The 20,676-nt window shown below is 39.5% G+C and overlaps 1 protein-coding gene across 3 annotated transcripts; it reads left to right on the top strand.

Annotated features, from left to right (window-relative positions):
* Positions 1-3,828: 3,828 nt before the first annotated feature.
* On the top strand, positions 3,829-20,203 carry tlcd3ba (TLC domain containing 3Ba). 3 transcript variants are annotated; one of them, XM_039685793.2, is made up of 8 exons: positions 3,829-3,981; positions 4,654-4,821; positions 7,152-7,311; positions 9,091-9,174; positions 15,141-15,363; positions 16,487-16,582; positions 16,926-17,035; positions 17,998-20,203. In XM_039685793.2, the coding sequence occupies exons 3-8, from the start codon at positions 7,187-7,189 to the stop codon at positions 18,236-18,238; spliced, it is 879 nt and encodes a 292-aa protein (XP_039541727.2). In that variant the 5' UTR covers positions 3,829-3,981; positions 4,654-4,821; positions 7,152-7,186; the 3' UTR covers positions 18,239-20,203. The 3 variants fall into 3 exon arrangements, with proteins under 3 accessions (XP_039541727.2, XP_088984541.1, XP_088984540.1); XM_089128414.1 differs by having other exon boundaries at positions 3,875-3,981; positions 4,657-4,821; XM_089128415.1 differs by lacking the exon at positions 16,487-16,582.
* The last annotated feature ends 473 nt before the right edge of the window (positions 20,204-20,676 follow it).

The raw sequence follows: 20,676 nt of genomic DNA on the forward strand, positions 1-20,676 counted from the left end.
GGCTTTGTGGGCCTGGTGGAAATAAAAGGACATTTTCCATTTACACACTATTTATAAAAAAATAAAATAATAATAATATACTTGGCGTATGCAGATATAATTGCTGAGAAGCACTACATCTTTCCCATCAGGAATATTGCATAAAGTAGAAATATAATTACAGCTATGATGGGAAACACACTGCCCATTCAGCTGATATAATTTTTTGCTGCATACCAACATTCTGTTAGTCAGATACTATATATTTTAACAAAAGTACAAACCCATTTCCAGAAAATTGGGGACATTTTGTCAAATGCAATTAAATCAAGAATCTGTTTACCACTGTGTCGCATCACCTTACCTTTTTCACATAATTAGTTGCAAAAAAAGCTGGAAACAAAGATGATCAGGTGATATATAGTTTTCAGCATCATAAAGTAGAAGTCACTAATCTTATCCCTGACCAAAAGTGGTTATTTGTGATTAATAGATTATATTCACCATCAATACTTATTTGCCACAGATTATTCTGAAATTAGATTTTTAAATATATTGTAGACATTTTTTAAGACACCCACAGACATCAAGAATCAGCATGATGCATAAACCTCTGTTAATTCTCAGTAAAACTTTCTAGCCGGGTGCCAGAAATAAAGAGTTTGTTTATTTATAATTATGTACGAGCATCTGATTGTATTGATTTATTTACAAGGTCTGATTGTATCCACATGATCAAAACATGCTAAATTTTAAATTGGCTAACAAAATTGAAATAAAAAAATGTTACAATCATTGACGAATTCTAAAGCAAAGATATTTAGGGGAATGAACAATGCTCTTCTTAACAAACATAAAGAAAATGTTGTAACTCCTATCACATACCTGATAAACAAATCAATAGAAGAGAGTTTTTTCCCCATTGCTTTTTAAACTACTTAATCACTCCAGTATTCAAATTGGGGGACAAACATGAGGCCATGCAATTATAGGCTGATTAGCATTTTCCTGTTGTCTCAAAGATTGCACAGAAAGTAATTGTGGAGCAAATAAAATAACATTTAAACAAAAATAATATCCCATGCAATTCGGATATAGAAAACACCATTCCACCGAAACTGCATGTTGTTACTTTACTGAGGTGGTGAATGCAAAGCTGGAAAAGGGCAGGGTCGTGGGCGCTGTGTTTTTGGATCTAAGCAAGGCATTTGACACAGTCAACCACTTTGTGCTACTGAGGAAGCTGACTAACTATAATTTGTCTCTATTGCACTGCAGTGGGTAGAATCAAATCTCAGTGACCGTGTCCAGTGCGTAAGAGTCAAAAGTTATCAAAAAATCTAAGGCTAATGACATGGGTGTCCCACAAGGCTCTGTTCTTGGGCCATTGCTGTTCTTGCTTTACATAAATGATCTTCCTTCGGTGTGCGGTGAGGTGGACATGCAAATGTACGCGGACGACACTAAAGTTTACATGCATTGAAGTGATATGACCAGTGTAGCTAATAAACTAACCAGTGTTATGGGAAACATCTTAAATTGGCTTTTCTCTGCCTCGCTTATACTGAATGTAAATAAAACAGTAGCAATGTATTTTACCGGACTGAAGTCCTTCTTTCCATTTATCCAAATCAGAGTCCCATAATGAATTTAAATATCTAGGTCTTGTTTTGGATTCAACCTTTACTTCAAAAATCATGTTAAGAAAACATGCAGCACGCTAAAATACAGTTTGTCTGCTTTTAGACATATTAGGAATACATTGGCTCACGATGCTGCAAAAATGTACTTGGAGGCAACGATAACTCCTCATATTAATTACTGTATTTCTTGTTGGTCACAGACATGTGAAACAGCAATAAAACCATTAAAATCTTTTTATAATCTTAGACAAAAAAGCTATAAGATATCATCACTGTGTGATTCAGGAAAAAATACAGCATGTATGGCAATGTGCGATTCGTTTTTTTGACTAATTAAATTTTATATTGTATATTTTGTATTGTAATTCACCTGCTCTGGGACTACATGTGGAATAGCTTAAGCTAAATCTGGTGCAAATCATCTTTAATTAATGTTTTTTTGTTTTTTTGCACATTGTCCCTGTTGAAATAAATAAATAGACATGTGTGCTAATGAGAGGCACAGCATTCTTAGTTCGTCCAATATCAAATTTATTTTTTAGCCCTAAGGGTTTCTGGAATTCCTGATAATAATTGAAAATTGTTTTCAATTGAAGTATCAGTAACAGCTTCTTTCCCAATACACAACCTGTGAACTTTCACTGTCAGCATTATTGGGTATGCACTTACCCCTGCATCATTTACATAATACTCAGCATCATGGCAAATCCATCCCTGTGGGCCACACTCCTGCTTCCTCCCAGGAGCCTTCTCTCTTCCCTGCAAAGACATGAGGATGGACTTGCATCTTTTGGAAGAAAGCAGATTGAGAGTGTTAATTTGAGAAATGCTGTAATGTCAAGATTCAAGATTTTTAATTTCATTGAAACACTTCTCTTCATACTCAGCGTATCTTTCATGGCCCACAAACCATGAAGTACAAATGAAGGAGTTATAGCCTAGTTATAATGCCAATTTTGTAGCATTTTTCCAACCTTTGGTATCAATTCTTTCCCTGACAATACAGAAATTGTCATTTCTAAGTTGTGCAAGTCTGATTGGTAAGTGGCATTTATTAATTTTGGATGCAGCCTCTTTCGTGAGTGTTGATAAAGTGTCTTCTTCATCTGACAGCTTTCTCACCTCCGCCTGAGCCACTCTCGCTCTTTTCTGAGCTCTCACCCTCTGTTTCCGCTTGCTCTTATAATGGAGTGGCCCTGCAGAGCTTCCAGCTAGTGGCACATGCTCAACTTCCCCTTTCACAGCTGCAGCAGCAATTCGTGCTGTAGGGGCGAGGCTTTCTGATGGTTGCCTGCATCCTCCAATGCCTGCTTCCTCTTTTTTTGTCGTCAAAGCAAATGAAAGCATCTGGAGCTTTCTCGCCTCCTCTCTGCTTCTCGTAACGTGTCTCAGCCTCCTGTTACCCTTTTTTTGAAGAGAGTCCAGTCAATCCATCTTCGTTCCTTTGGGGGCAAATTGTTAAGATGTCTCGTCTCCCCTAAAATTGACACACTTAAAGTCCCACAATCAGCAAACTGTCATTTTGTGAAGTTTGACCACAGTTGAATTTGAGCAATTTGCTCATCTTCCAAATTGCATTTTCAATCAATTCTTTAAGTGGCCCCTGGATCTCAGTTTTTATTTTACTTCAACAGTTCCCCATTTTCAGTTAAGCTAGTTCTTTTTTGCAGGGAAAAAAATGGCAAAATCAGATCTATTAATATTTTCTTAGAGAGCAGCATCAATATGCAAACAAGGAAAAGGCAAATAAATTGCAAGAGAAACAGCAATCTTGTTATCATGTATACAATATATTGAATGTTTTTAACCAAATGTTGATATTTTTAATGGTGGCTGTCGTCAACTATCTGGTTACCAACATTCTTCAAATCTCTTTCTGGAAACTCATACATGTTTGGATCAACTTGAGGGTAAAAAATGACAACATTTAAATTTTTGTGTGAACTATCCCAAACTCATAGGCAGCTATTCAGATCACCCCCGTTTTATAAAAAATCGATAGACAAACTTATACTCTGTCTGCGTGTATTGGGCAAATTATATTTTTGATGTGAGCAAAATAGTGACAATTCTGTATTTCGGATAGCTGAAACAATGAAAATCTGACCATAAATAGTTAATGCGGTCGCGCACTATCAGGTCACTTTGTTTTTATTGGCCATTGGCCATATTTTCTGTCAATCAAACCTTAAACCAATGAATGAAGGGAAAATCTGTCGCGTTCGTCTCTTTTAGCCAATCAGCGGTTGGTTACCACGAGTCGCGGTGCAGATTTAAAAGTAAAATTAATCTCTTGTCAACACATTTAGGACTGGGGCCAGTCGAAAAGACGTGATTTCTGAACCGAGAGCGATGCACAGTAAGTTAAACCGACTTTTTTCCGTGTACATGTAATATTTACTGACTTATCTGGTGATATTAGTTAAAGGTTGTGTTAAAAGACAACGGAGACCAGGGCTGTATTATCCACTCAGCGAGGCTAGTCTGAGTCATGTTAGCCCAGCGCTAGCATGAAAGCTAGCGTGACTCTTTCTCTACTTTGCATGCAGGGGAATTAGAATAACGCCATTATTTAGATAACCTTCGGCATTTGGTTCAGGATTTGCACATGTTTTGTAGTCAAATGTGAGCCATTCCACCCTCCCTACCTTCCCCGGTGCCCACTTGTTTTGTCTAATCCAAGTGAGGTGGTCATAGAGCCAGAATCGGGGACCAAAGTGGTTGCCTGGAGACCTGCTTCTCTCTCATCCTGGCGCAGGTATCCGCTCTCTGCCACGAATAGCCTACATTTTCATTTAAATGAATCTTTTGCAAGGCTAATGTTTGAGTGTGGTCATGTCTGACCACTGCAGCTTTTGATCTGCTGACTCTGCTTGAGTTAAAAGCTTTGTGAAGATGAGTTGGACGCGGATCAGCTCTCTTATATGTAGGGATGCACTCGCCTCCTGGACAGGCAGACAGCTCAGACAAACTTTAAACACTATTGTTTTGTCTTTCTCATTGTTATATGTTAACACGTGTGTTTTTCCAGCAGGTGCTGTTAAACCAAAACCGGAACTTTCTGCAATCAAGAGCTTAGGATACATCCAACAACATCATGTCGACCGTCTCACAGATGCCTCATGGACCTTGTGATCCGGTTTCTGCAAGACTGTGACAGGATTGTCCTGCCCCATAACCGACGCTGCTCAACCTTAAAGTAATCTTCTGCCCTTCTGTTTGGCTTGCTTCTCTTGCTCTTGTCCAATGTGATTTTGTCTTCCTGCTGCTTCTCTACAGCATCATTTATGAATGTTGTAACTCATTTAGACTCCATGTACATTCTAAAGTGTATCACTTTTCTCTGTGTTGGTTTCATGCATAATACTGCTTGAAATGGTTTCAGTAATAATTCCTACAAATTTTGTGCCATCTTCACCAAAAAGACCACGCCTAACCAAAGTTGTAGAATTAATAATTTACTCTGACCATATGCCTGCAACAGCAATAGATATCTGACCAAGTAATGACATGTCAACTTGGTGTCTGTAAGGTGATTTGACAAAGCTGTGGTTGATGTGGCATAGTAATATAAGAAAATACCTCAGCTGGTCGTTGAAAGGTTGCAGGTTTGAGCCCTGCAGATGAATATGGCCATTCATAGGGGACATACTTGTCCACCAACAACAACAACATAATATGACTTGCTTCTTTTGTTTAATCTGTTATTTGTTGTTATATTTTGAAATGGTATTCTTCCAACAATGCAATTAAAAATTAATACATATTTTTTTTCTTATTTAGTAGCTAGTTCATAATGTACTGTGTTATTACTATAGTACTTACATATATCCTTTAACAAAATACTAAAATAAAGTATTTATATATTTTTATATATGTACATATATAAAAAATCTTTAGATTAAATTGTAGTGAAAATCTACAATTTTCAGTAGTATATAATATTATTTAAAAACTGTAAATATATTTATAAAATGATAATACAAGTCATTAACAATCTTGTAATAGATTGTAATGTATGGCTCATTTAGTGTAAAAATAAGCTTGCTGGAAATAATAACAGTAGTGAATAAGTAGTGAACTTAGTGTAATAATAACATGCTGGTGTTTTCTGGATCTGAATGGGTTACAGCAAAAGAGTTGCATGGTACTGATTGAACACAATAATCATATCGTATCGTATGCTGTACACACACAGCCAGTGGGCCTGTCGCCTACAACCTGTTAGCTAGAGGTCTGCCTTGTGTCCTGCTGGCGATGACACAATAGGATGGATGGCGCTTGCCTGCTAGCTCTGAAAGGTAGCGTTGTGAATATGTGAGCTGCTCGCATTGCTTTGCTCTTGTTTACATGATAGAGAAAATCAGAGCGTTACACAAGATTTTTTTGGGGAACAGCGGAGGGTTTTATAATATAGTTTGTGGGAGATTTAGAGTTTTTCTGAGATGCAAAAGCATCGTGTGTTGTGGGGTTATGTTTTCATAATTGGATTTTGTGCGTACTCTTCACTCTCTTCAATTATTTGCGTGTTGCATGACCAGATTTGTTAGTGCAAGCTTTAGAATAATGAATTAATGCACATTAGCTGTCATTTCTGTAACGTACTTCTTAATTTGGCTGCTATAGATTTTGATTTCTGTGACATCTTTTTAGCTTTTGTTTTGTGATTTGCTTGCTGCAGACATGAACCCACAGTCCCAATGTAGCAATAACTGGAATAATACACTCCCTTTCAACTCCTCCCACAAGGTTTCCCTCACTGTACCACAGAATTACGACCTCCTCCCTCCCACATACCCTTTTTCTTTCTTCTTGGCCTCCCCTCGTCTCGTTCCCCTCCCTCTCCCTGCAGTAATCTTTCTAAATCTCTGGCCTGCTAATCCTTTCCACGCCTATTTTAGTACGGACACCCCCCACCATCCCAGCTTCTCCTGCTTAATATACATATATATTATATGGCAGTCGTCCGGAATAATTTAAGGACTCATTACAATGCAATAATGAGACTAGTGAGGGATGCAGTTGCATTGGAATTCTCCTGAAGATATCTGGGGAATATGTCCGTGTTGTGCCATTGCAATGTGTTCCTTTTGTAGTCTGGACTTGACTGTTAGGTTTAGTAGTAGTTAATGTTTATGTAATTGGCACAGTACATTTTATGTATGTTGGATTTACAAAGGTATTTGTGTTTTGTTGTTTTGACTTCTAACGTGGATTTTTGGTCTAATTTTCCTTCTTTACTCTTCCCATTTGTTTCATCCTTCTGTCTTGCTTTACCCTTTTCATTCCTTTTTTTTTTCAGAGAACATATTTTTGGTGAGAAGTAATAATGCTGAGTTTGAACTCATATGATAATCTTTGAAATGATGAAGCAAAATGTTTCACTAAACAGACAAAAAAAAATCATGTTTGATTTTTCACAAGTTTCAAGGTTGTTCTTGTATACATTCCTATTATATAAATAAATATGGATATTTTAAGATGCTCATAAAAACAAAACCCTAAAATATGTGATTTTTATCCTTAAAGACAGACCGTGACGTTGAGCAACATTTCCCGAGATTATGCTGAGCATCCTTGCAGCTGGCTCCATATTCTTCCCCGGCCTTTTCCTGCTGTCTAAGCGAATCCTTAAACATGGTCCTGGGCTCAAATGGAGCGAGAAGGATGCTGTCATTGTCTCGTCCAGGTAAAAAAGGGGAAGATAAAATGAGATGTGTTGAGAGGTCCTGTCAGGCTCTCTCAAAAAAAAAAAAAAAAACTATCTGCTTGTATTTACTTGTGGTTCATCTCAAAATATGTATGCCAGTAAAGAACATATTATATCCTCTTTTTGTTTATAAACATAAAAGTCATGGCATTGATGTTGTGGAATGAGAGATTCACATTATGGATGTGCAGCCGACGAATCAGCAGCAACTGTGTGATGCTATCATGTTTAAATATTTGTCACAAAAATATTTGAAAACCAAAAATGGTTGGCTGAAACTGAGGGGTAGATAATTTAATGTTTTGCTGGTCTATCACAAAATGTGTCGTTGTAAGTTTATGGCAGAGATCATTATCCTGTTTTGGAGGCCTTTTTGCTAAAAATGTGTCAGATTAAGATCTGCAGAGTAAAGAGTTGCATGTAAAGTAATGTTTGGTTGCAGTGCACTGTCTGATGCATTGATCAGCTTTTCTGCTTAGCTAGGAAAGTTACTGTAACAAAGTTCAGGGAAGAAGGAGGCAGGAACCGGATAATAATGAAAAATAAAACTTTATTTAAATAAAATAAACAAACAAAATACCTGCCAGCAGCCCCTCACGGACGACTGCTGGCTACCGAAAATAAAATATAAAATACCGGCCAGCAGCCCCTCGCGGACGACTGCTGGCTTACCAAATAAAATATAAAACACAAACAAAAGCAGGCCTGTTCCTCTCTCGATCATCCACTCCGTCGCTCCCCCTTTATGGCTCCGCTCCTTCGTGAGAGATGCGAGACCGGTGTGCTTCGCCTCGACGCTCCCCCGCCCCCGGTGGACGCCGACGGCTCCTCGGGTGCCTTGGGCAGACGGCAGGAGTCCCCCGCTCCCTGCTCCTCCCCTTCACTGGCGGATGGCAGCAGGCTCCGGCCCACGGCAAGCGGCGGTGACTCCTCCTCTCCCTCCCGAACGGCAGCCGCCCCTCCATTTTCCAGGCGGTCGGCGGCGTGCTCGGGCGTCCCACCGGCAACTCATCCCAGCGCCCCGCCTCGAGCGTCCATGGCCGCGAGTCCCCCGCTCCCTGCTCCTCCCCTTATGTGGCGGACGGCAGCAGGCTCCGGCCCACGGCGAGCGGCGGCGACTCGCGCACCATGCTCGATGGCACCGCGGATTCCCCACAGCGGCGAGGACCCTCGGACAGCGCGTTCCTCCCTCTTCCCGGGTTTCGGCACCAGTGTAACAAAGTTCAGGGAAGAAGGAGGCAGGAACCGGATAATAATGAAAAATAAAACTTTATTTACATAAAATAAACAAACAAAATACCTGCCAGCAGCCCCTCACGGACGACTGCTGGCTACCAAAAATAAAATATAAAATACCGGCCAGCAGCCCCTCGCGGACGACTGCTGGCTTACCAAATAAAATATAAAACACAAACAAAAGCAGGCCTGTTCCTCTCTCGATCATCCACTCCGTCGCTCCCCCTTTATGGCTCCGCTCCTTCGTGAGAGATGCGAGACCGGTGTGCTTCGCAGGTGCTGCTCATTAGCAATCGCAACACCGGCCTCGCGACTTTCTCTCACGTCCCTCGGCCGTCCTGCTCACCACAGTTACTATGTAATATCTTGCTTAAATGACCCTTTCCTTAACTGGTGTCATCAGAATCTGCTATTAATAGTTTCCAATATCTCTGATCTAAGGATGTTTGCAGTCAGTTTTCCTCTCTGCTTTGGCTTTCTTGTTTCATCTATGTGACTCTTTTTTTTTTCACTCTTTCTCAGGCTGGTGTCCTCCGTTCAAGCCATTATGGCATCCTCTGCCGGATACATCATCGCCTATTCTTGTGACGACATCATTGAGGACCAGTGAGTATCAGCTGAGGATGTGCATTGTAGCTAGGTGTATAAAAGAGAAAATATTTTTTGGGGGAATTCCGGTTGATTTTATAAGCAGTAGGGTCTGTTTTACCACACACAACACAGCTTTACTTTGGTGTTTGTTTGTTTTCCTATGTGCATGTCTCTCTCGTCTTAATTAATTTGTGTTTTATTTGTGTATACAGCTGAAAATTCACTCATTTCTATGGAATTGTTCCCAGACGTGTAGGAGTGCTAAAGTATTCCCTGAGTGTTTCTAAGAATGTGCTATTCCTCCAATGCACACCTTATGTCAGAATAATCTAATTAGGCTCTTAACCTAATTAGTTTCTATCTGTAAATCCATTGTGGCACACCAAGCCAGAGGGAAGGGAGCAAGAGAGAGTAGATGGGCAAAATACTCTGGCAAAACTTAATAGTGAATTTTTATGATGGCTTTAGTCAGCGGTTTCAGTTGATGATTTAAAGCAGCATCTTAACACTCTGTAAAACCCATTCGATGTGTTCACGCTGATGGTTTGTCAAACAGTTTTCGTTCTGATTTGATTTAACTCACCTAATCAAATTTAACTTATTTTGAGCTATTTTTCAGTTTATTTTGTGCCTTAACCCAAAGGGCCACAAGTTAATTAAGAGTGGCAGCTCAAATGGGTCGGAGCAATCATTTTTCATAAATGATTTAAGCCAGGTAAACTCAATTACTCAGGGTATGTGTTGTAAATCCAACATCAAGGGAACAGGAAGCCTGGGAATTAGACTAATGCTGTGTTCCAATTACTTATGCTGCACCCTAAAAGTATGTTCTCTTTTTGTGGAGAAAAAATACATACTTTTGAGTGTGTAGCCGAAGAGTAGACCTGCTTTGAGACATACTATCACGTCATGAATTGCATCTTTAACGGACGCTTTGTCACATAGTTACGCTGTCAGTCGTGTTTTCATAGTTAACATCCTCCACATTTCATTTCATTTCCTGCTGTATCTGAGAGATAAGAAGTAGCACGTTGATCTTCCAGATGTGGCTCTGTGGCTCATGGGTAGAGCTCACTCTGCTCTGAACCAAATCCTTCTCCAACGTGCAATGGTTTGTGGGCAATATTAGCCATTAGAGTGTGGACTAGATCTTCATTTAATCTACTGGACATATTATGAATATATTGTGAAATATTTACAGTTTAAAAGAACAGGTTGCTATTTGATATATTTTAAGATGTAATTTATTCCAGTGATGGGCAGCTGCATTTTTAATTAAGTCACTGTTATTTATATAGCGCTTCATACAACACAGTTTGTTTCAAAACAGCTTTACAGTGATAACAGTAAAATTATTCAAAGATACACACAGTTCATTTCAGCCGTACAGCAGTTCTAAAAGAAAATCGTGTCATTGTTAAAGTCAGACCGTAGTCAGTTCAGTGTTGATTCAGTTCTGTTGGAAAGATCATCAATTATTAAATTAATTTCATCTAAAAATCATTTCTGCCGAAAAACAGTGATGTTGATGTCCAGCTCAGTTCACTTCTCATCCTATAGTGTCAGTGCTGTCAAATCAATGATATTGTTGAATATTAAGTGTCCCCAACTTAGCAAGCTAGAGTCAACATTGGCAAGGAATGGAGAAAAAATGGAGCCACCTGTTTGAAAACAGAAAGGAAGCAGAAAACTCCATCAGGTGGAAGAATGGAGAAAAAAAACCTCAGGAGAACCCAGGCTCAGTCGTGGGGCCAGTTCTCTTCTGGCTACGAATAAATACAGTGTGATTTATGATTCAGTCAGAAATCAAATTGTTGATCGGTAGCATTCAAATATTTAGTTCAATTCCTTTTGTTTGAAGATTGCATTCATCACTCCAGTATGGAGACAAAGCTGCTCATGGGTCTGTGCAGAGGACTCTGGTTCTTAATATGGTCTTTGCTAAATCTGTGCTAATGGCTATCATGTCGAAGAGGCCTTCACAGGGGATTGTCTAGTTGACAGGAACTCTGCTGTAGGGTATCTGGACTCTGTCAGTTGGGACTCATTCAAATCCACAGTTAGAAAGCTTTTAACCTTTGACTTCCACACTATAATTCACAAGTGATTTATTCCTAATGGCGTTTATTGACACTTTCATAGTGAACTGAGTTCAAACAAATCCTTCCCCATTTCCGGCAAGGAGTAATGTTAACACGCGCACACACACACACAACCGGGGGTCAGGTCTCAAAGCTATCTCTATCGCTATCTCTTCAGAGCCAGACCAGGTGGCCAGAAAGCTCTCTCCAAAACGCACACACAACACATAATTAGACATTCCTTCATTGAAATCTGTAACTCGACTAATTCTGAAAAGAAACCGATATATTCCTGCATATTTCCCATGTGTTTTATTGTCATTTTAGTGCAATCATGACTTCTCTAGATGTTTTAGACAAACTCTGAATGCCTATATTCATGCCTATGAATGTAAACTTTCCTTTCGTGTTTGTACGCCGCCTTCATCTTCACGTTTTAAAATCACTGATGATCATCTTTTTCTCTCTCTCTTCCTTTCTTCCGCTGGCGCTTCATCATGTATCTCCTTTGTGAATCTTTTTCTTTGTTTAAGTTTTGTTTTCCTTTCGACTTTGTTCATTTCCCCAGAGGGGTAAATTAACTTGGCTTGAATTGTTTCTTTGGTAATTTACGTCCGAGACCTTTAAAACTTCTTTGAAAGCATGCGCTCCGGACCATCCGCAGACCACGTGACGCTCCGACGGCACACACACGACACAAGGCCGCTCACCCACGCAGCCATGTTCAGCAACATAAGAGAACCATATGCAAGTATATTCGTTTATCAAGCTTTCAGAGCATTAAGATTGTGTTTTTTAAGATTGTGAAAGGACAAGATCCCGGATACAGGAGGCCGAAATGAGCTTTCTCCGCAGGGTGGCTGGCTGATCCCTTAGAGATAGGGTTAGAAGCTTGGTCACTCGGGAGGAGCTCAGTGTAGAGCCGCTGCTCCTCCACATTGAGAGGCGTCAGCTGAGGTGGCTCGGGCATCTGTTCTGGAAGCCTTCCCAGAGAGGTGTTCCTGGCACGTCCCACTGGGAGTAGACCCCGGGGAAGAACTAGGACATGCTGGAGGGACTATGTCTCCCAGCTGGCCTGTGGATGCCTCGCTGTCCCCCCGGAAGAGCTGGAGGAAGTGTCTAGGGAAAGGGAAGTCTGGGCATCTCTGCTTAGACTTCTGCCCCCGCATCCCGGCCCCGGATAAGCGGAAGATGATGGATGGATGGATAGCCTTGAAGTTATGAACTAACTTTTCTGCATTTGACATTTAGCAAATGTTTTTATATATATAGTTTCATATATATATTATTTTCATCATATATATATATATATATATATATATTTTTTTTTTTTTAAATGGACTTTATATATAATTATTTTTTCAAATGCGGTTTTACAGATACCAATTAGACAGCCAGTCATTGGGTCTCCTTCACTAAGCATGTATACGCACAAGTTTGTGCATGAACTCTGTGTATTGATTATTTTAGGAACAAATCACAAATAAATAAATTCACCAAACATTTCGTAATAAAATGTACGAAAATTTTTTTAGGAACAACTAAAACCATGAGTACGCAAAAAGCACTTACTCTGTATGGCCTTATAATCGTGTAACGATTATCCACTTCAAATATTGACTACTTTATTTTTGTGGATTCTTTGATGAATAGAAAGATCAAAAGAACAACATAATTAGACATACAGTACATTTATCCATCCCTCACAATAAAATTATTGCATAAAATTTTACTCAAGACAGTTGTTTACTCTTGTGTCCCCATTTATCTTAGGAAGACAGAAAATAGTTTTACTGCCTCTACAATCTGACTGATGCTTAATTTGCTAGTCAAATATTAAGGGAACACTTCACCCCAAAATGAAAATGTTGTTGTTCTAAACCTGTATGAATGTTTCTCTTACATGCAACACAAAAGAAGACATTTATCAGAATCTTAGCGGAGCTTTTTTTATGTACTTTGTTGGAATTTCTTGCCTTGGACATGCCTTCATAGAAATATCAAGGAACAAGTCATGGAATTCTGCACACGTTTGGATTTGAAATGTTTATTTGGCCATTCTGATCATAATATCTGTGAAAATATCAAAATATCAAATATGGTAATGACTGGGAAAAAAATCATGGAAAAGTGATTTAAATATATTTGTATGTATAACATGTATGTGTATATATTTGGGGTGCTACGGTACATATTCGTTCCGAACCTTCACTGTTACAGTTACAAGCGATCCAGACTCCAAATTCAGTAGAAACACTGTTTGTTACTGCCACAATAGGAAAAAGGGCAGAAGAAGAAAAGAGAGTCTATGCAACAACCCAAAACAAGATTGGCGACTCTCCATTGACGATTTAGATTGCACGCAAGGGCTTGCTAATAGCCTGTACGCTGAGTTTTGTGGGGTTTTTTTTTTTTTTGTGATGCACCCCCCTAACTACACGGAAAATAAACCGGAATCCCGTTTGTTTTTCTCTATTTTATATAAGCACAATGTTTTGTTTTTATTGGGAGTATGCACATATAAAAATACAATTTTTTAAGTTGTTAAGTTTCACTACTACAATCTAGTGATGGAAATAATTGTCCTGGAAATGGGAAGCCTCAGGTGCAGCTTCACTCGTTTCTCTCCTCATGGAAATGTGAAGTAGGCTCTTTTTCTCCCTGCTCATCTCTCCGTGATTTCTTGAAAATGTGTAATATTTAACTTTATGTATCCGCTGGTGAAGTCAAGCTTTCTGAACCACCAAAGCTTTCAACACAATTCTATTGGAAAAAGGTTTATTTCTTGATTTGATTTTGAGCTCTAATTTGAAAAGCTTCGTTTAATTTAACACACGCCTCGAAGCGTTGGTGTCATGCCTAACAGAACTAGTATCTGCCATTATCACCACTTTAATGAACTCTCACAGGCAAAGAAATCTAATCTCTGCACAAGTTTTATTTTTCGTTAGATTTATTAATCAGTATTCCATTTAGTGTACTTTCAAACTGCCAACTTAAGTGTAGCTCTTCCAAAAAATGTATCTTTTAAAAGAAAAAGAGAGGAACTCTTAACTATGTCTTAGTCAAAATGTGTGATACATAATTGCCTATAATTAGGCCTTAGCAATAGCAAAGGCCATAATCATAAATTAAAACAAGTTCAACCTCAACACAAAAATATCAACAATGCTTCTATTCCCTGAGAGTGAGGTTTTTTTTTTTTCACTTAAAATTAAAGTGCAGTGTTTGGAAACATGTGACTGGAGTTCTTATCTTAACTGAAAGTGCCACTGTAGCTATACATTTAAATATTATAACATGAAATCCCAAATGTTCCCACACACCAGACTTCTATGACGTGCATTCTCCAACTCCGGTTAGCCTTCCTTATCTCTCCCACTTGCTATTTCTAAGCTTGACGTGGCCTGCTGCACTCCATATTCCACTTGTACTGTCTTGTTCGACTTGAACTGGTGCCGTACAGAGTGATCGATTTATGACATCAAAGTACTGCAAGAGTGATTGAAAAGCATACAGAGCCGTTGTTCTCACGCTACTTTGATGTCATTCATCGATCGCTCTGTGCAGCGCTTATTCAAGTCGAACAAGCCTCATATGTACAGTATGTATGCCCACACACATCTTATTTTGTGTGAAAAGGAAACACGAGTCTGGGGTCACATTCAGGCACGAGGCTACATTGCGCGTGCGTTGAACCGTGAGACGCACACACACTACGATCCGAGACAAGCGAACCGAACGATTTGGATGTTTTTTCATGTACCATGCCACCCCCAATGTTTATGTATGTGTATATATATATAACTCATGGTTGCAACAAAGTAACCCTAAAGCAAATATGGGGGTTTCTCATGCTTGTTCCTTCATCCCATATCTCTCTCTGCTCCCTCTGTCCAGACATTGGCTTACCAGCAGCTATATCCTTTTTGCGGTCCCCTACTTCATCTATGACATCTATGCCATGTTCTTGTGCCACTGGTACAAACTTCAGGTCAAAGATCACGAGGAGGATAGGCAGGCCAAACCGATGAGGTCAGCCATCATCGGCTATCTGCGCAGAGAGTTCCTAATGGTCTTGCACCATGTCGTCATGGTTACTGTCTGTTTCCCTGTCTCTGTGGTGAGTGGAATGAGGGTTGTGTGACGTTTAACAAACATTTTTTCATAAACGCACATTTAAAGTACATCTTTTCTTAAATATGATTGTGGAGGCTCAGCAGAGCCATATGTTTGGAGTGTAGTAACACAGCTTTGGCTTCCTGGCTGTTTGAAGAGTGATTTGATGGGGTCATGCTATGTGGGTGGCTTGAAGTGTGGCTGAGTCTAACTTGTCCCGAATGGGCATGTGTACTTTCACTCTGTGATTATGCTCTCCATCACTCTCCATCTGTATCCATGGAGACTATTGCTGTCGGCAGCAATGCAGCAGCCCGTACCCTGGCATTAGCTGCACTTAAATGACAATAAGTGTTATGGACAGGAAAACCTCTGCAGCACCTCCCTCTGATAAAACCACACTAAGCTTTTCTACATCTGACACAATACAAGTCTGACTATCTCTTTCTTTTCTTTCGGTTTTTATGCCCTTCTCTGTCCACTTCCCTTCTTTTCATTTATCTTTTATTCCTTCTCTTCATTCCCTTTCTCTCCTTTCCCTTTACCTGCCATTTCTGTATCTTCGTCCCATTCACTTTCTTTCTTTCCCTTCCCTTTATCTTTCTCTTTCCTACTTTTTCTTTTCCTCTCCTTTTTATTTCACTTTCTGTCTGTTTCCCCTTTCCACTTTCTTTTCTTTGCTTTTCTGTTTTCCTCCCCTTCCCCTTCTTTGAATTGTATTTCCTTTTCTGTAATAATCTCTTTTCCTTCCTTTCCTCTCATCCCATTTCCCATTCCCTTCCATTCTGTTTTCTTATCTTCCCCAATTTCCTTCTTTTCCTCTCCCTTCCTGTTCCTCTTCTGTTTGTTTCCCTTTCTTTTCATCTTCCCCTTCCCACTTTTAAATGTATTTCCTTTTCTGTAACAATCTACATTCCTTCCTTTCCTCTCATTTCATTTCCCTTTCCTCCTCCCTTCCCCTTCCATTCTTTTTTTTTCTTCCCTAATTTCCTGTTCTTTTCCTATCCCTTCCTTTTTTTATTCCCACCCTTCCCTTTCCTACTTTCCTTGTCCCCATTCCCCCTCATTTTCTCATCCTTTCCTTTTGTTTCCTTTCCCTATTTTCTTTTCTTTTCCTCTCTTTCTAGTTCTGGAGACAGGGCAAAGGGGATTATTTCCAGGGTGTGATGTTCCTGGCAGAACTCAGCACCCCATCTGTCTGTCTGGGAAAAATACTCATCCAGGTACTAAACACAATCACGCATTGACCATCTCTTTCTGACTTTGTTTTCCTATGTTTTTCCTTTTAAAGACCTAGACAAGCTGATTTTCAGATTTCTCTTTTTCTTTATAGTGTACCAGACATACTAATCTTATAACATCTGATTGAATGACAGTGATCTTTCACAGACTTGTTTATAACTCTCTTGTACATGTCTTCTTCACTCCTCGAGTGTTAAATGTCTAGTTGGGAAATATTGGATCACGGTTGTCAGGGTTCTTTGTTCTGCCTATTAATATTTTTTTCTATCTGTTAAACACTCTCTCTTTCTCTATTTCCTGCTCTTCTTTGTTTCTTTGCCTCAGTACAAGCAACAGCACACTCTCCTACATAAAGTCAATGGAGCTCTTATGCTGGTCACTTTCTTCATCTGCAGAGTTCTTCTCTTCCCCTACCTCTACTACGCATACGGCAGGTATGATCACTTTTTAACACTCAATCATTCAGCCTTTATAGGTCTTATATTTCTATTGCTCATCTATTCCTTCATCCTCTTATTCTCCACTGAGTCACAGTGCCTCTAATATTAACATGAAATCTTAAATCTGGAAGTTGTCTTTTTTTTGGGGCAGAAATAAATATGCATCATAATCTGTCTCAACCCAGGATTTGTTTAGAACATGAGACAGTTACACATTCATTCTAAACAATTGTAATAACCACCAAAGACCATGTGTTGTTTTGAACACACGGCTAAGAAGTTGAATTTGCTTGCAGCAGGGCTTTCATGGAAAACCTAGAAATATAGCTGAACAAATCATGGGAACTATCTTGGTAAGAAATTGTTATTTTAGAGTACATCACTCGCTCGAATCAGCTATAGCGTCTGTTTTTTAAACGTTTTGAACGTTTCCTTTTTGTTAAAAACCGAGCAAAGAACAACACTCGGAGATGTTTCTCCGCTGGCCACCGCTCTGCATACGTCATCTCCTTCATCGCTCTGATTGGTTTTAGGTCTACCCGCAACGTCCGTTGGTGACGCCCCTCTGGAAATGATTTATCTATGACGCTTTGCCAGACCACATTTCAGTTACAACTGAGAATGGTCTGGTTTTAACCAGGCTAGACTTTTAGTTGACTGAATAAACAAAGAATTTCTTATACTGTGTCTACACCAGACGTGAGTGGCTCTGCCCGACAAAAGCAGATGCAACCCCATTATAATCAGTGATGCTGTCTACACTGGATGTGGCGCAACACGACAAGTTCCTGACATTAAAAGGATGCCTTGTTCTATTTCTAATGTACCTCAAGCACTGACAAAAAGAACAAATGGATTTGTAACGGTCGCTTTGTTGCGTTCAATGTAGACCAAATGCGTCTGTTTTTCACTGTAAGCTGACTCTATGCATATGTTTGTTTGTGCTCATATCACAGGTACGCATCCATCCCCTTCTACATGGTACCCCTGTCCGTGCCCTGGCAGTATAACGCAGGTGCAGCTATGCTCATGGCCCCGCAGGTTTACTGGTTTTCCCTCATCTGCAGGGGTGCCTTTCGTCTCTTCACCAGAGCCTCACGGCACAAAGCAGCTGTTAGCAGCACTGACTCTGAGCCGAAAACCTCACTCCTGCCCTCTGCCAATGGATACAGCCCAAGAGAGGCTGACTCGCACTGAGAGAGGGGTAGAAATAGAGATGTAGTTGCAGGGTTTATAGGTTTAGGCCAAATAGGAAACCGAAGGCAGATTGACTGAGTTCAATGGGTGGATCTTTTGTGACCCTGCAGAAACACTGAAGCTGTGTAACCTCTATATTCACAACAATCCTCTCTTTGAGATGAAAAATAAGACTTCAGACCAAACCAAACAGATATTTTCTTTTCTATAACATGCTAGTCTCTGTGTCAGAGCATTAGGTTGGGGAAATGTCTGCTTTGAAGGGTTAGTGCATAATTTGTTGAGTACCATGGTCATAAGCTTCAGAAAAAGGTACTGATGTGGACGAAGCAGGAACAGTATTTAAAATGAGTGATGGATGGAAGGATTGAAAGAGACCTCCCGTTCTCCTCTCTTGAGTATCTATGTCTCTTTGTTACATTTGCATAGAGGATACAAAAAAAGGAAACTGAGTTTTCTCTGTCAATGTGTACATACGATTTTATCATTTACATTGAATTCCAAATAGATTTTGAATTTTTTTTTAGGTTTTTGTTGAATCTGTTCGTTATTCATTTAGTTCTATTCCTCATTAAGGGCGGATACGTTTAAAGTAAAGCGGCTCACTACTAAAAGTTTTTCGATTCAAACAACCCCTCAGATGCATAGCCCATTGCCAGTTATCTTTCTGTTTTCCACTATGCTGGTTCTCATTACAGCTGAAAACAAGATGGCAGCGGCTGCATCCAGTTAGTGAATCAGCAGTTATAAAGAAGGGGGGTCATTTAAAGGATTTGGATGAGGCTGAGCTAATGCATTAGCATATCTCTGCTGCAGTACTCCAATCCTTTTAAGATCCAGATGTCAGACAGAGGGACCGAACTGGCCATTAAAAGGCTGCACTTGAAAACCAGGCTGAAGTTGGCAAGGCACTTGGACGAACCTGAGCCAATCGATTTGTACTTTTCGTACAGTTTTATGAGGGGGTTAGACTGCCAGCAAAATGTCCTTCGCCAACCTTTTAGTAGATCCATGCCACAATATGAAGTCTATACTACCACTGACTGTAATCTGCACATTAAATGTGTAACCGCTGTTCTTTCTCCACTCTGACAAGATGTTTATCCGCTTTCCAAGCTGTCAACCTTTTGTTTCCATCCGGAATTTTAGGAGGTACACTGATGACATGTTGTGTCACCAATTAGCCCGTACTTTTATGGTGCCATCGGTGTAACGGTGTAGTCACACGCCTCCCTTAGGCCTGCTTGTTTTGCGATACTCACAAACAGGACTGTCAGTTTGATGTTAAACAGTATTATTAGGAGTGGAAGTGAGAGGATGGAACACAAGTTGGATTCAAGGAGTAAAACTTGCACTTCGTTTTCATGAGGAGGGGTGCTAAATAAACATCCAAGTCTGTGAGATACTGTAACACTTTTAAAAGCACTGCATAGATGTTGGCTCTTCTTAAATCAAAGCTTTGGGTTTAGTTCTGAACCACTATAATTTAAAGCGTATAGGTGAGTCATGTTCTGTTACTCGAACATTAGAATATTTTTTTTTTTTAATTTTTCTGCTTGACAGTTAGTGTGTGCGCTCAAAGGCATCAATGTAGCTGTAGAAATTAGACTTTTAACATGCTCTTTACACAAAATACTGCAGGATTGTATCACATCACTAATTCAAAGGGACTGTGAAGTGTTGGGCATGAATAGGGCCAGTATTTTAAACTATAGCAAAGTATACTGGTTTGGGAACTGGTTAAAATATTTTGAGCTAGGAATGACTATTTTCTGACTTTGTTTTTATGTAATTATACTTATTGTTAATTTATTCTTATTTATGTATTTATTTGGCCATGTCTGTATGTACATATGAATACACATCTAAATGTTCTTTTGAGTGGGCTTCTGTTTATCTAGTTGCCTGAAGACTGTTCTGTAATTCTGGTTCTCTCAGCTGAAATATACTCTTGCTCTCTCCTGCTATGCTGATGCTTTGTTTGACCTCCTTTTATACTGAAACAAAGGCTGTGTGTCACCTTCTTGGAGTGTGTAATTGTATGTGAGAGAAAGAGATCGTTGGTTCACACAATGGTTCAATGAAAATTGCCTAAATGTCTATTAGTCTTTAAAGTACCAGGCCAGTGACTCTTGGTTAACTTATTCCAAAATTATCTTTAGTTATGTGTAAAATAATTCCCACCAAAGCACACATTTTTATGAAAAGCATGTCTTTAAGATATCACACTTGTCTCAGCAACTGGCGGAGGCTATGTATATGATGTAAACAGCAGTGAAAAACAGTTGCCAAATGGAGCACTATATTTTTTTTCTCTATATTTGAACATTCAGTTGACATTATGGTACTACAAAATTAGAACATAACAATAATTAAGAATAAAATAATGATTAAGAATAAAATATGAACAATCAATACCATAGCTCACTGCAGAAACA

Source organism: Pimephales promelas, chromosome 3, assembly GCF_988280905.1.
Source record: "Pimephales promelas chromosome 3, fPimPro1.hap1.1, whole genome shotgun sequence".
Lineage (NCBI taxonomy): Eukaryota > Metazoa > Chordata > Actinopteri > Cypriniformes > Leuciscidae > Pimephales > Pimephales promelas.

Bases quoted from the DNA above. Each gene is read 5' to 3' on its own strand.
- tlcd3ba (XM_039685793.2), top strand. From the start codon at position 7,187: ATGCTGAGCATCCTTGCAGCTGGCTCCATATTCTTCCCCGGCCTTTTC. The intron at 9,175-15,140 runs GTGAGTATCAGC...CCCTCTGTCCAG, and splicing joins GACGACATCATTGAGGACCA to ACATTGGCTTACCAGCAGCT. The intron at 17,036-17,997 runs GTATGATCACTT...CTCATATCACAG, and splicing joins CTCTACTACGCATACGGCAG to GTACGCATCCATCCCCTTCT.